This window comes from Vigna unguiculata, chromosome 11 (genome assembly GCF_037176805.1).
Source record: "Vigna unguiculata cultivar grain cowpea cultivar isolate G323 ecotype 2 chromosome 11, ASM3717680v1, whole genome shotgun sequence".
In the NCBI taxonomy this organism is placed as follows: domain Eukaryota; kingdom Viridiplantae; phylum Streptophyta; class Magnoliopsida; order Fabales; family Fabaceae; genus Vigna; species Vigna unguiculata.
Window position 1 is genome coordinate 1,786,239 of NC_140802.1, and position 13,448 is coordinate 1,799,686.

At 34.0% G+C, this 13,448-nt stretch overlaps 2 protein-coding genes across 2 annotated transcripts in view; one reads left to right on the forward strand and one right to left on the reverse strand.

Annotated features, from left to right (window-relative positions):
- Positions 1 to 3,461: 3,461 nt before the first annotated feature.
- SAE2 (SUMO-activating enzyme 2) lies at positions 3,462 to 11,099 on the forward strand. The gene is made up of 12 exons (XM_028054953.2): positions 3,462 to 3,554; positions 3,726 to 3,772; positions 3,853 to 3,942; positions 6,755 to 6,838; positions 6,919 to 7,137; positions 7,857 to 7,958; positions 8,204 to 8,662; positions 8,760 to 8,989; positions 9,812 to 9,905; positions 9,995 to 10,174; positions 10,251 to 10,348; positions 10,431 to 11,099. The coding sequence occupies exons 2-12, from the start codon at positions 3,737 to 3,739 to the stop codon at positions 10,759 to 10,761; spliced, it is 1,923 nt and encodes a 640-aa protein (XP_027910754.1). The 5' UTR covers positions 3,462 to 3,554; positions 3,726 to 3,736; the 3' UTR covers positions 10,762 to 11,099.
- Positions 11,100 to 12,810: 1,711 nt separating this feature from the next.
- LOC114168878 (Malectin/receptor-like protein kinase family protein) overlaps positions 12,811 to 13,448 on the reverse strand; it is a 3,343-nt gene continuing 2,705 nt past the window's right edge. Inside the window, exon 1 of the mRNA XM_028053845.2 lies at positions 12,811 to 13,448. This exon is cut by the window's right edge and continues 2,705 nt beyond it. Coding sequence (XP_027909646.2) covers positions 13,136 to 13,448 — 313 coding nt within the window. The 3' untranslated portion in view covers positions 12,811 to 13,135.

Genomic DNA, 13,448 nt, shown 5'->3' on the forward strand with positions numbered 1-13,448 from the left:
GGATTAGGACTTACTTGATGAGTAGGTTTGCACATTTGCGAGAAAAATGAAGTGCATATACGGGTGTTGTCATGCCTAAACCAAACAAAAGGCTAGATAGGGAAATAGAGAAAAGTGGAAATTGGTTTGCTGTTTGGGCTGAAGATGGTAGGTTTGAAGTTACACAAGGATTCACAATGGATAAATTCATAGTTGACCTCACAAACCACACTTGCACATGTTACTTTTGGGACTTAGTTGCCATACCATGTAGACATGTCGTGGTTGCAATCAATTATAGAATAGAACAACCCTATGATTTTGTGCATGCATATTACAAAAGGGAGACTTATAAAAGCTTGTTATGGGTCACAATTTTCACCCATTAATGGCCAACAACTATGGCCTAAAAGTAATGCACCACAAATCCTACCCCCAATATTTAAGACTCCTCCTGGAAGGCCACGAAAATTAAGAAGGAGAGAACTTGATGAGGATGTCAATTACTCTAGGTTGGGGAAGAAGCATCTTAGAATGAAGTGTAGTAACTGTGGACAATTTGATCACAACATCAAAAGCTGCAAGCAGGGAAGAACCAACAAGGTAAATATTGTTTATCATAATGAAATCAAATATGATATAATTACAGAGTTGGAGCTAATGAGTGTATGTTCTTAACAGGGAATATAGAAAAAGAATAAGTCTGCAACAACTACAACTGCAACTACCATTGCCACTGCATTCGGGAGGAAGACGAACTTAAGATTTGCTACCACCATAAGAAGGACAACTAATAGGAAGGGAGGAAGGTCATCCAAGCCCCCAAGTGGCGCACCTACTTTAGGTTCACAAGCAAGTTCGAGCAACCCACCAATTGGACAACCCATGTGAACAATATTGGGAGTTGTGTTATGTAGTGATGGTCACATGGATATTTTGATTTAAATGTATTTTTTGTTGTTAGCTGTGATGAACTTTCCAGTTGTATTTGTTTTAGCTTTAGGAGATCGAAACAGATCACTTGGACCACTGTTTTGAATATTATATGTGATGCTACTTATTTGATGCGTTGTTATACATCACACTTGGACCACTGTTTTGCTTCGTGATGCTTGATTACATTTGGGATATAATACAACTTTCATGGTCAGGTAATAAATTGATGTTTGATAAACAATTGGAACAATACTTGGCCTTGCTTTTCCAGCCATGCCTTTTCAGTATATGTTAAAACAACTTTGAGCAATGGGAGAAAAAGTACAAATTTTCATAGTGCATATATATATTAACACTATTCGTTTATTGAGTATTGTTATTTATAGATCACACTCAGATTACGTATCAGTGTTCAAGTATAATTTCGATACCAGAAACTTAACTTCCTTATAAATTTAAACTTAAAGAAGGGAGCAGAAAAGAAACTTAAATTTGCTTAAGAAACTTAAATTCAACATTTCAGATTTTGCAGTTCATAACAATGAAATGAAAAATTCCTAATATCCTGCCAAATGACCAATTGGTTACAAACTTACTCCTTACAAATTGCCTTTAACAAAAATAAAACACGAAGTATGACAGTAAAACCCAAGACAAAATAAAAAAAAACTTTATTTCTCCCATTTTTCTCTCCGCCAATAACTTCTTCTTTAGTTTGGTATTCTTTTGCAACAACTGAAGTATCATTGTCTCACTACAACTTAAATTTTCATTCTCTCCTTCTTCCACTTTAGTCTTTCCTTCCACTTTAGGTTCCACCGCATCAACCCATCAAAAGTAGTTACAATGTGATTCACTCTACAATACAAAGTAACAAATTTAACAAAATTGAGACATCCCCACAAACAAATTAACAAATCTAAACACCATCAAAAAATATATGTATTGCCCAATTTCGACACCTGAAGAAAAATCTGTCATTATTCTTTGTAGTAGTTGCTTTAAGAAGCAGTAATTGGTCGCCACAACCACAAACTTTTCTTTCAAATTGAGAGGATCCCACTTGCGTAGAAGAAGACGATGACGACGGACCACCCTTCGACCCAACACTCCTCTTTATTTATAAACCCTAAAACAAAAAAAATTCCCAAATACTTAAATCAACCTACCTTATGTTGATGAACAAATTGTTAGCACTTCGATTTTCTACGATGACGTGGTAATGGATTTCAATTTCTGTTCCTTCAAATTAGAACCTCCTGATCTCTCTTCCAAACTCTTTCTCATTGATGCATTGGTAGAGCTTCCGTCTGCACCCTCTAAAATGAAAAGCGCACATGTTAAAAAACTTGTTTAAAAAATAGATTATATAATATTAATTAAAGAAATTAAATAAATAAAGATTTTTTTTTTCGTTTAACACGTGTCTGCATCTTAATAACCACGTGTCGTCAGATGACGAGCCTAGCTGGAACGCCATTTGCCACGCAGTCACAAACTTAACGCCATTCACAAATTAGGAACTAAAATCAATAATTTTAAAATCATGAGAACCAAAATGGTTTAACGTTTGTGAAAAGGACAATTTCCATAAAATAATAATAATAAAGAGACGAAAAACATAATTAATCCTAAAAATAATATCACGATCACATAAACATATACTTTAAGTTATTTTTAATCACATGCATTGAATGAGAGATCATGTGCAACTCAAAATGCTAAATTGAATTAAAAAAGAGAAGACAAATGAACTTAGTGTATTTAATTATAATTAATGGGAAGTGTAGATTAAAGAGGAGAAAGGGAAAAGTTTTAGAAATAAATTATAAAAAACTGACGACTTTTATAAAAAAAATCTCAATTAATAAAAATTATATTTATAATAATATAATGTTTTAAATAATAGAATATCTTTTAAAGATAACTACTATTTTTTTAATCCTTTAAGATAACATTATATATATATATATAAATTTTTTAAATAACGTAATAAGTTTACAATAAAATCAACTGACTGTAAAAAAATACAGAAATAAATATTTATTTTGATTTTCATAAAAATCAACCAAAAAAAAATTAATCGAATCAAACAAATTATAATTTAAATTGTTATTTCTAACTTTTTTTTTATTTCACAATCTTGTTAAAATAACTAAAAGGATTATTGAAATAAGTTAAAGTAAAGGAAAAAAAAATGGTGGACAGCTAAATTTCAATGTTTTGCTTTTTAGTTTGATTATGTTTTCTTGCTATAATTTCATGCTATGATATCTAAAATAATTTATGGAATAAAATTACTCCCACAAACTAACAAAATAATTCCGATTCAAAGAGGGAACTTTTTGTTTAAATAATCACATTAGGGTTAATTGTTACATCTTTCACTTTGTTTAAAAACATTTTTAGTTTCAGATTTTGAATATAGTTTGCAAAAGCTAACAATAATCGGAAAACAAAAGTGACAACTTGAAGGAACAACAAAACACATTGTGTCGGTGTTACGATATTCTTATTTTCCACAATTCTGAGTGTTTTTATTTATAATGCTTTGTTTTGCGCGATTTGGCTTCATTTTGGGGTTTGGCGCTTTTTCCCTGACGACCCTTTTAGATTCTGCCACTTCCCTCACGTCAACGGTTCGATTCCCTGCACCACTTTCCCCTTTTCAATTTTTTAAAACCTCGTTGCAATTTTTCTCTTCTTCTTCTCTCTCATGTGATTTTTTTCAACTATTCTTCTGTTTTTACACCTTCCCTTCTTCTTCTTCTTCTTCTTCTTCTTCTTCTTCTTCTTCTTCTTCCTCACAGTCTCACTTCCAATGGGCTCTCCTCCTTTTTCTTCCGCCGTTGTAAAGGTACTCCCTTTCTCTCTGTCGTTTCCACCACGAGTGTCTTGCCGTTTTTATACCACTTATGTCGTTTTGGGTTTTTTCAGGATGCAAAAGTGCTTATGGTTGGTGCTGGTGGAATTGGCTGCGAGCTTCTCAAGACTCTCGCGCTCTCCGGCTTCCCTGACATTCACATCGTTAGTTTTCTTCTCTATTTGGGTCTTTGAGGTTATTTTAAGAAAAGGGTTTTTCAGTTATTTTAAAGGAAAGGGTTCTTCAGTTATTTTTTTGGGGTTTGAGTTTTTTGGGTGTTTTGTTTAGGGCTTTTGTGCTGTCGGGGTTTGGTTAAAGTTTCGAGCCTCGTGCGTTTCGTGAGATGGGTGTTTCAAATGTTTCGCGCCTTGGTTTTATTAAGGAGGTGTCTGTGAGCGCGAGGGGTTAGTGTTGTTTGGGCTGGCATAACTGTATTGAGGTCTTGGGGTGGTGCAGTGTTGTGCTTAAAATTGATTTGTTAGTTTTCGGTTTTGGGAGGGTTGTTGGTAGTTTGAGTCCTTGCTCCTTTCGTGTAGTTGGTGGCTGTTTGCTTCTCGTTCTGAATTTCAATGTTTTGTTGAAGGAGGAAGAGTTTTTGAGTGTTGGGGCCAGGTGGGTTGTTTGAGCTGGTTTTCATGCTTTTAGGTATGAACTGTATTCAGGGGAGAATGGAATGGTTTTTGTTGGGACTGCTGTGTTGGAGCTTACGGTTTGTTGATTCGAATTGCTCTTTCGTAATCGATGTTGAGGATGATGGATTTACGGTGTTTGTTAGTGGGGGGTGGTTGTGGATCTTGGTATTTATTTGGGAATCTTGAGTTTTAGTAATTATAGTTATGGCGAATAAGATCTTCGAGAATTGAACTTTAATGAAAATTAGTTTTTTTGGTAGAGATAGTGTAGCTACTCAATGCTGAGGGTGATAGGTTAATGATAATGGTGGATCTGCTGAATGCTGTTGTACTCAGAACGAGTATCTTCATAGTTACTACCGAATATAATCCCGATTGTGTTGTGACCTTGTGCTGTACATGTTTTTGTCAAGGACCGTCTCTTATGTTTATAATTGTATATGTACATGTGTATATATCTATTGTCATAGTATAATAATCAATAGCGGAGCTGCCATACCGATGGGATTCAACTAGCGAAGCGTATTTCAATAGCCAGCCGTTGCGGCTGCAGTTATAATGGCATAACAATGACAATAGGCTCCGAAAAGCAATTTTTACCCCATAAACAACATTGTTTAGGTTTTTTCCTGATAAATTTGTGATTTCTCCCCCATTTTTAACACATCTCTGTCTTTATCATTAGAATATTTGAAACCCTTTTTTTTTACCATTCCACGAAATAGTTACCTCTGTTTTGGCATGTCTTCCTTCATACTGCAACATTTTTATGTATTCAGTTCTTCCTTTAGACTTCCCAGTTCACAATCTGCTAATTTTTACTATTTCGGTTATTTTTTCTATTAACTTCATCATCGTTCCTTTTTTGACTTCATTACTATGTTCTTACTTTGTCTTGCTAAATTACCGCTTTTGTGGTACTTGCACTATTAAGTTGAGGAATTCCTCTGATTCCCAATTGTGACTTTTGCCACTATTGTGGATACTAGGGTTGTGGTTGCAGCATGTGCCTTCCGTAGGTCCTACTGATTTTTTTGGACTAAATAATTGGTCTATATGTCAACTGCTATGTGACTTTTTCTACTTGCCCACATGGTATTGACTTTATGATAGCACATCTGGATTGATGGTGATTTTTGTGTAAAATGTTATTCATTATTTATCATGGCTTTCTTTAATTTGTGTTTTTATTTTTTCCTTTGAGTATTTATATTTGTAGTACAAATTATTTAAGTTGCATTCATAAATAAGGCTTAAATATGTTTTTAGTTCATGTAAAATGACTGAGTTTCTGATTTTGGTGTCTGTAATTTGTTTTTTTTTTTTTTTGTTTTTAGTCCCTCTAAAATTAAAAATCACTACTTGTGATCCCTACTATTGTATAACACTAGTTAACTGTTTGTGTATTGAACAAAAGGTTAAGTGACGATTCCAATTGACACATATTAGTGTTGTGAAATGGTGTCAACATGTGACAGCTACAAAAAGCTTAATTTCCATCAAAGAACTGCGATTTATCTATCTTAAAATGAATATTAGGGATTAGCAATAGTAATTTAAAATTTTAGAGGGATGGAAATTAGAGAAAAATATTTCATAGGGAATAAAATCAAGATTCACACATTTTACAAGGGCTAAAAATAATTATTTGAAATTTACAATGATGTAAAACAAAGAAAAATATTTCTAGGACCAAAAGCAAAACTTACTAATTTATAGGGAATAAAAACATATTTAAGCTCTTTAAATAATAATATTTAAAGTAGTGGTGGCCCCTGTTCATGTTATCCCATTATAGCATTTTTATAGTTTGTCGCTATGTGTTGCTACCTAGATTGATAACTTTATTATTTATTATTGCAAGTTAGATTCTTACCTGTTGTAATCAATGCATCATTAAGTGTGGCCAAATTTTTGTCACGTCCATTAGTTTTACAATTATTTGTCATGGACAACTTCTATTTATAGTTTTGGAACCTGAAGAGCTGTTTGAAGATAAGCATACTGGGCTGAAAACTATCTTAATATAGCTCAAGTGTATAATTCTCACCATCCTTGTTTCTCGAAAAATCCATCCTACAGTTTTTCCTTGCTGATTTTGTACAATGCCGCCCTTTCTACTAAATTGAGTTCCTGGATAAAGGCTTGAGCATGAACATTGATTTTGCAGTCTTATTGTCACCAATCAGTTAACCCATCGTGAATTCTTGCTTTATGTATGAGGAGTTGATATTTTGTTTGTGCATGTGCTCACTAGTCATTTTTGTCTCTCTTGGTCTAACTGTATTGTTTTAAGCTACGGATGAGCTTTAACAAATTTTCTTAATTTATTTCTAACGTGCAGATTGACATGGACACAATAGAAGTCAGTAACCTGAATAGACAATTTTTATTTCGACAATCTCACGTTGGGCAATCTAAAGCTAAAGTAAGTTTGAACTGGTATTGTTATTATTGTTAATGGTATAGGTTTCAGTTGTGCATCCATATGACAAAGTGTTCAACCAGGTTGCCAGGGATGCTGTGTTAAAATTTAGGCCCCACATAAACATTACTCCATACCATGCAAATGTCAAAGATCCTGAATTCAATGTGGACTTCTTTAAGCAATTTAACGTTGTTCTAAACGGACTTGACAATCTAGATGCACGCCGGCATGTGAATCGCTTGTGCCTGGCAGCTAATGTTCCTTTGGTTGAAAGTGGAACTACTGGGTTCCTTGGACAGGTAATTTAATTGCATTTATTGGTTCTGAGTAAGTGATATCCATTTTAAGTGGGATGCTCTTTTAGCATTATTTAGTAGATTCTGAGTGGTAATTTTCGGGTTTCATAGTTATTTGTGTACAAGTGTATCTCTTTCTCTCTCTCTCTCTATATATATATATATGTATATATGTATGTTTATATATATATTTTAATTATTTATTATCTAGCTGTCCATACACACACACACACACACATATATATATATATATATATATCTAGTTATGAAAATTGGTTATTATTAGTGACTATCAACAGTGTTCTTAGGGAAGCTAATTTCTTATTGGGAAAGCAACATGTTTTATGTACATGTTTTTGTGTTTCAACATGTAGATATCGCTAGATCTTTAATTTTTTTCATGCGATTATCCACTAAAAGGTTCGTCCTCTAATTCAGTTTTGTTCATGTTCTCTGATTAGATTAATTTAAAGTTTTCAATTCTTAAAATTTGTAAATTGTAATTGTGTGACATTTGAGGTTTGATGTTTAATACTTGCCGTTTCTTTTGCTAATTTTGTTACCCCATCTGCCTATGGACTTTCATGGAAACATGTATCTGACATTCTTTATTGCCAACTTTTACATGATGTCAATTTAATGCGATTGTGTTGCTAATTACTGCTATATATCAATTTGCTGTTTCTCAATCAAATTTATGATTTAGTTTAAATTGAAAGTAGGTAACCATACATGTCAAGGGAAGAACAGAGTGCTATGAGTGTCAGCCTAAACCAGCCCCTAAGACATATCCTGTCTGTACTATCACAAGTACCCCATCAAAGGTATGGTTTATTGTCATTTTTAATTTGTGTAACACTAGTGTGATTGCCCATGAAAGTTATATTGAGTTATAGGCCTCCGAACATGTAGTCTATGACTGTTTACAATTTTTTAGGACATATTACTGGTCATATATTAAACTCAAGCTTTTGCCTTTCCTGTTCACAAAATAAGTATGAATTTTGATGTTTGCTTCAAACTTCTGTTTATTGAGACCTAAGCTTTTATCTCCCATTGTTTGTGGCAGTTTGTTCACTGTGTTGTGTGGGCAAAGGACCTACTTTTTGCCAAGTTATTTGGGGATAAGAATCAGGGAAATGACTTGAATGTTCGATCAAGTGATGGTGCTAGCTCCTCAGAAAATGTGGAGGATGTATTTGAACGTAGGAAAGATGAAGACATTGATCAATATGGAAGGAAAATTTTTGACCATGTATTTGGGTATAACATTGAATTAGCCTTGTCTAATGAAGAGACATGGAAAAATCGTAATAGACCAAAGCCTATATACAGCAAGGATGTTCTTTCTGATGATCTTGCCCAACAAAATGGAAACTTGGAGAAAAATTGTGTGTGTGATGATGAATTATCAGTATCTGCCATGACATCTTTGGGTATGAAGAATCCACAGGATATTTGGAGTCTCAGAGAAAATTCGAAAATATTTCTTGAAGCATTGCGACTATTTTTTACAAAAAGGGAAAAGGTCTTTCGCGATACTTGTTTGAATTTATCATATTTTAATATTATCTTTATATCTGATACAAAATTTTGTTTTTATTTTTAAATTCATCTTTGAGCAGGAGATTGGCAATCTAGGATTTGATAAAGATGATCAGTTGGCTGTTGAATTTGTTACTGCAGCTGCAAACATAAGGGCTGCTTCCTTTGGCATCCCTCTGCACAGCCTTTTTGAAGCCAAAGGTATTGCTGGTAATATTGTGCATGCTGTTGCGACCACAAATGCTGTTATTGCTGGGTTGATTGTCATTGAAGCAATCAAGGTGCTGCAAAATGACATTGAAAGTTGTAGGTATGATGTGATTCCACTTCCTCTGTATTCTTTTTAAAATTATTTGTAGTGATGCCAAAGTGGCTTTGTGCCTTAATGTCTGGGTTTGAGGAAACATTGTGAAATGTTATTTTAAGCAAAAATTACCTTGGGAGAAAATGCTACCTACAGGCTATTGACAATTTTCTTACAGCGCAATGGATAATCATGTTGCTGGTGATCGGTTGTAGAGCTTACACCCAGATTTCATTTTGAATACTTGATAATTATCATTCTAGTTTGTTAAATATTAAATCAGTATAGTTTATCGCAACTGAATAGCATTCTGATTTTATAAGATTGCTTGGGGCTTGTTTGTTCTTTAAAGGTTTTGAAAAGAAAGTTAGTTTTGTGTTTTTGTTTGAGAAAAGTGCAACTGGTTTCTTAACAAGGTTTTTTCATTTTTTTAAATACATAATTACTATAAATTTTATAAACCATTAGTTATAGTTGAAAAAACATTTTTCTGCAGAAAAGGCTAAAAAGAATGCCCATAATCATGACTTAAGAGGGTACAGACAGTGCTTTCTTTGTTGATTTTTTTCATATGAGCTAAATGCATGGATCTTTAAGGGAATTTTTGTTCCTATATTGCTGAGCGTTTTTGTCCTGTCCTCATTTTTCTGTATCTTATATATTTTATTTATTGTAGATTCTGTTTGAAGGGTTGTCTTATCCTTCCTGTTCTTTCCTTGGTGCTCATTGCTTCTCTAAGTAATTCTTGATTAATGTATTACTTTGTGGTTTACAATTCAATTTTACTATTTTTAATGTTTTTTCTAATCTTTTCTGGACATCTCATAGAATGACATATTGTCTGGAACATCCATCAAGAAACATGCTGCTTATGCCGGTGGAACCATTCGAACCTAACAAGTCTTGTTATGTTTGTTCCGAGGTTTGCCAAATCTCCATTTATTATGTATGTTGCCTGAAGTCATTGTTAAAAACATGCTCACACTCAATAAATTTTTATGTGCAAAACAGACACCTTTATCCCTTGAAATAAACACCAACCGTTCAAAGTTGAAAGACTTTGTCGAAAAAATTGTTAAGGCAAAACTAGGGATGAACCTTCCTCTTATTATGTGCGCTTCAAACCTCCTTTATGAAGCTGGTGATGTTGAGGACGACATGATTGCCATTTATGAGGCCAACCTTGAAAAGGTATATTTGTTGTCTTTGATTTGGAAAAAAATATATGATCGTGATTGTTTCAAAGCCTGTTTCCTATCAATTTCAGGTCCTGGCTGAGCTTCCTTCTCCGGTAACTGGTGGAACAATGCTTACAGTGGAGGATATGCAACAGGAATTTGTTTGCAGTATTAACATCAAACACAGGTTTTAACTTGACCCTGGTTTTTTGTTCACATCAAACCCTGGTTTTTGTTTTAAAGTAACTTCTTTCCTGAGTGATTTTCAGAGAGGAGTTTGATGAAGAGAAAGAACCTGATGGGATGGTTCTCTCTGGATGGACTCAACCAGTGTCAGCAACAGAAAATAAAGACAAATCTGTTGGCAATGGTGCAAGCACCTCAGATGCAGTAGTAACTGCTGTGGAATCTGAAAAGGATGAAGAAATAAGTATAGTTTCAACCTTGAAGAAGCGAAAGCTTCCAGATGAGACTGACATTTCAAGTGCCACTGCCGAAGAAGTAAAACATCAAAAGCAGTTGGAAGTAATTGATGACGAAGACGATCTTGTCATGCTTGATGGTGATTTAGACAGCTTTAAAAAGAGAAGATTGTCATAGTCAATTCATGAACTAAAATCAGCATGAATTCTTGCATCCTAATTTTGTATTTATAGGGAGGTTTGGCGATTCTTTTGGCCATAGTAGTTGTTAGGAATGTTGCTATTAGTCTTTTGCTTGACATAGATACTGTTTTTCTCCCTTGTGCTTTCTCAGTAGCTGCAACATGTATTATTCTCCCTGACGCCTGACAGAGAGGATCATTGACCTCATAAATTAACTTTCTCACACATGACATTAGTGATGATCAACAGTTTTGCAAACTGATTACCTATTCAATTATTGTCATGTATACTATATTCTAGATTTGAAATGTGATTTTTCTTTTATCTGGTGAATTTGTCATCATTTCTCAAGGCCTAAGGGACAGCTTTTGTTTGAGACATGGCAGTCTCTAGTGGCTTAATGCTTTACCAAAATGTTTCTCATTTTCACACCAACCAAAATGATATCTGATGCAATGAGTACCCTTCTGCATGGATTGTGAGAAAGTTTGAGCAGTTACCATCTGTCAGAATGGTAATTGTATACTTGATCTTTATGTATTGGTAAATGAAGTCTGTGCTGTGAATGATGATTGGGTTTTTATAATTGAAATACTATTTTCTGAGTCTAGATTTTTTACTGATATTTTTGTGTTGTCCTCTGTTTTACTGATGTTGGTATTTTAAAAATTCTTTTAATACATTTCAAAACCTCAAAATCAGTATCAATCCATATATTTTAAAAGAACAACACAACAAAACTCAGAATCCAACCATATTGTAAATAAGATATTCTAAACGCATCATATTAACCAGATGAAATATATCACTGTTGATAATGGTGATTGATTCCTCTTGTCTGGAAAATTGTCCCCAATTGAACCCACTTTGGGAATATCTTGTCAAATTTTTTCTCCCTGTTGAATGAGACCACTTCCTGCCAAACATAAAATGACATGGTATTATTTGGTCCTAAAAATATGGACTGTGTTTTGAACCCCTGAAATCTGCACCTATCATTTTCTTTCAATCATTCAATATGCTACCATTTACGGTAGGGAAATTTAGTAAAGCTATGCGCTCCTATCTTAAAAATCCTTACTTTAGTACTTTACTAACAAACCTCTCAGTACTTGCATGCTTCTTTTGGTAAGATTCAAATACATCTCAATTGGGTTGAATTTTTTTATGGACTCTAATAATTTTATTTTTAAAACTTTTAATTGGATTCGTAAGAAAGTAATCATAAGTGGGGTCTCAGAGACCCGAATGGAATTGTTTTGAAACTTCAAAGATTGAATCATAAGATGAGAAAAAGGTTATATATTGACGATGCAAACTAGTTTTATTCTGTCATTCAATCACAGACCATCGTTTATGATAAATTTGTTTGCTTTTACAATGATTAGATGATTGCAAAAATGTCTTCAATTATTAATGCGAGAACACTAAAATCTTGTCAGATTTAAACTATAGTGAACTATTTAATTTTTCAGAAAGTATGTGGAGCAACACAGTAATGTAATCAAAACTATAGATGGAACAATTGTTGGTTCTGCTCTTTAATTTAGAAGTGAAACTAGATAAAATAATTGTCATTTCTTCGTAGACATGACACCATAATTTTGACAGTGACAACTAATTTACAGTGGTTGTCTTATGACCTTCCTGTTTTGGATCAAAATCTACTGTGGTTATCGATTATTAAATTAGTCACTAATGGATTAAAAACTAATTTAAAAATTAATTTATTTTAATGATTAATTTTAATTTTTAGGCACCGGTTTGATATTTATGTTGTGCCATTACATCTTCTATCTCAGTTAAGATAACTATTTTTTTGAAATTAAGAAATAATAAAAGGAAAGATACATTCAAAACGGAACATTACACAAAACTATCTCAGTTCTGATATGGCCGAATGAGAGAAAGAGGACATTTTTGTAAAATGACTCAGAAACCCTGCTAGAATATTGGTCCATTACACAAAATTTCAAGTCAACTTCACTACCTGCAGTAGCCAGTTTCTTTGAACATGCTTCTACACTTACCTCCCCTATACAAGTTACATATCAATATACAACAATTCATTTATATAATACCATACATGATTAATGGTACTGCTGAATATGCATGTGTTCTCACAAGCCAACAAGTTAATCACATTACATATCTGATACACTCTTTTGCTGTCATGCAAAATAATACCCCACACACAATACAAGAGGACAAGAGAACCTACTCGAGAAACAATACACAATATATCACACCATTACACAGGAATTTTTTGGTCCAAGCCTTCACAAAGTTACTATAACATCTCCTAGAGATGAGCAAAGTTGTGGCGGTCCAGTTGGAGGTTCCATTCATGAAAAAACCGAATTAGCCTTTTACCTGCCATTGAGATTGTTAAACTGAGCAAACATTGCAGTTCCAGAATGGTCATCAATAGAATGTACTTCTGGTGTAGGATTATTCACTTCTGCCCGTGGCACTGCCACTGCTGCTGGTGGTGACGTCGGTGCCGGCGGCGGTGCCGGCGCGTCACCCGTGAGAGTGGCAGGTGCCTGTGACAGAGGTGAAGGTGGAGCACCAGCTGCAGATAACTTTGTCTCATCCTCAGCCTTTCCTTGTGTGAAGGCCTCTTGAAGCTGCAAAGCATACTCCAAGTTCCACAATACATCTCCCATTGAAGGCCTATCC

Bases quoted from the DNA above. Each gene is read 5' to 3' on its own strand.
- SAE2 (XM_028054953.2), top strand. From the start codon at position 3,737: ATGGGCTCTCCTCCTTTTTCTTCCGCCGTTGTAAAG. The intron at 10,175-10,250 runs GTATATTTGTTG...TATCAATTTCAG, and splicing joins ATGAGGCCAACCTTGAAAAG to GTCCTGGCTGAGCTTCCTTC. The intron at 10,349-10,430 runs GTTTTAACTTGA...AGTGATTTTCAG, and splicing joins AGTATTAACATCAAACACAG to AGAGGAGTTTGATGAAGAGA.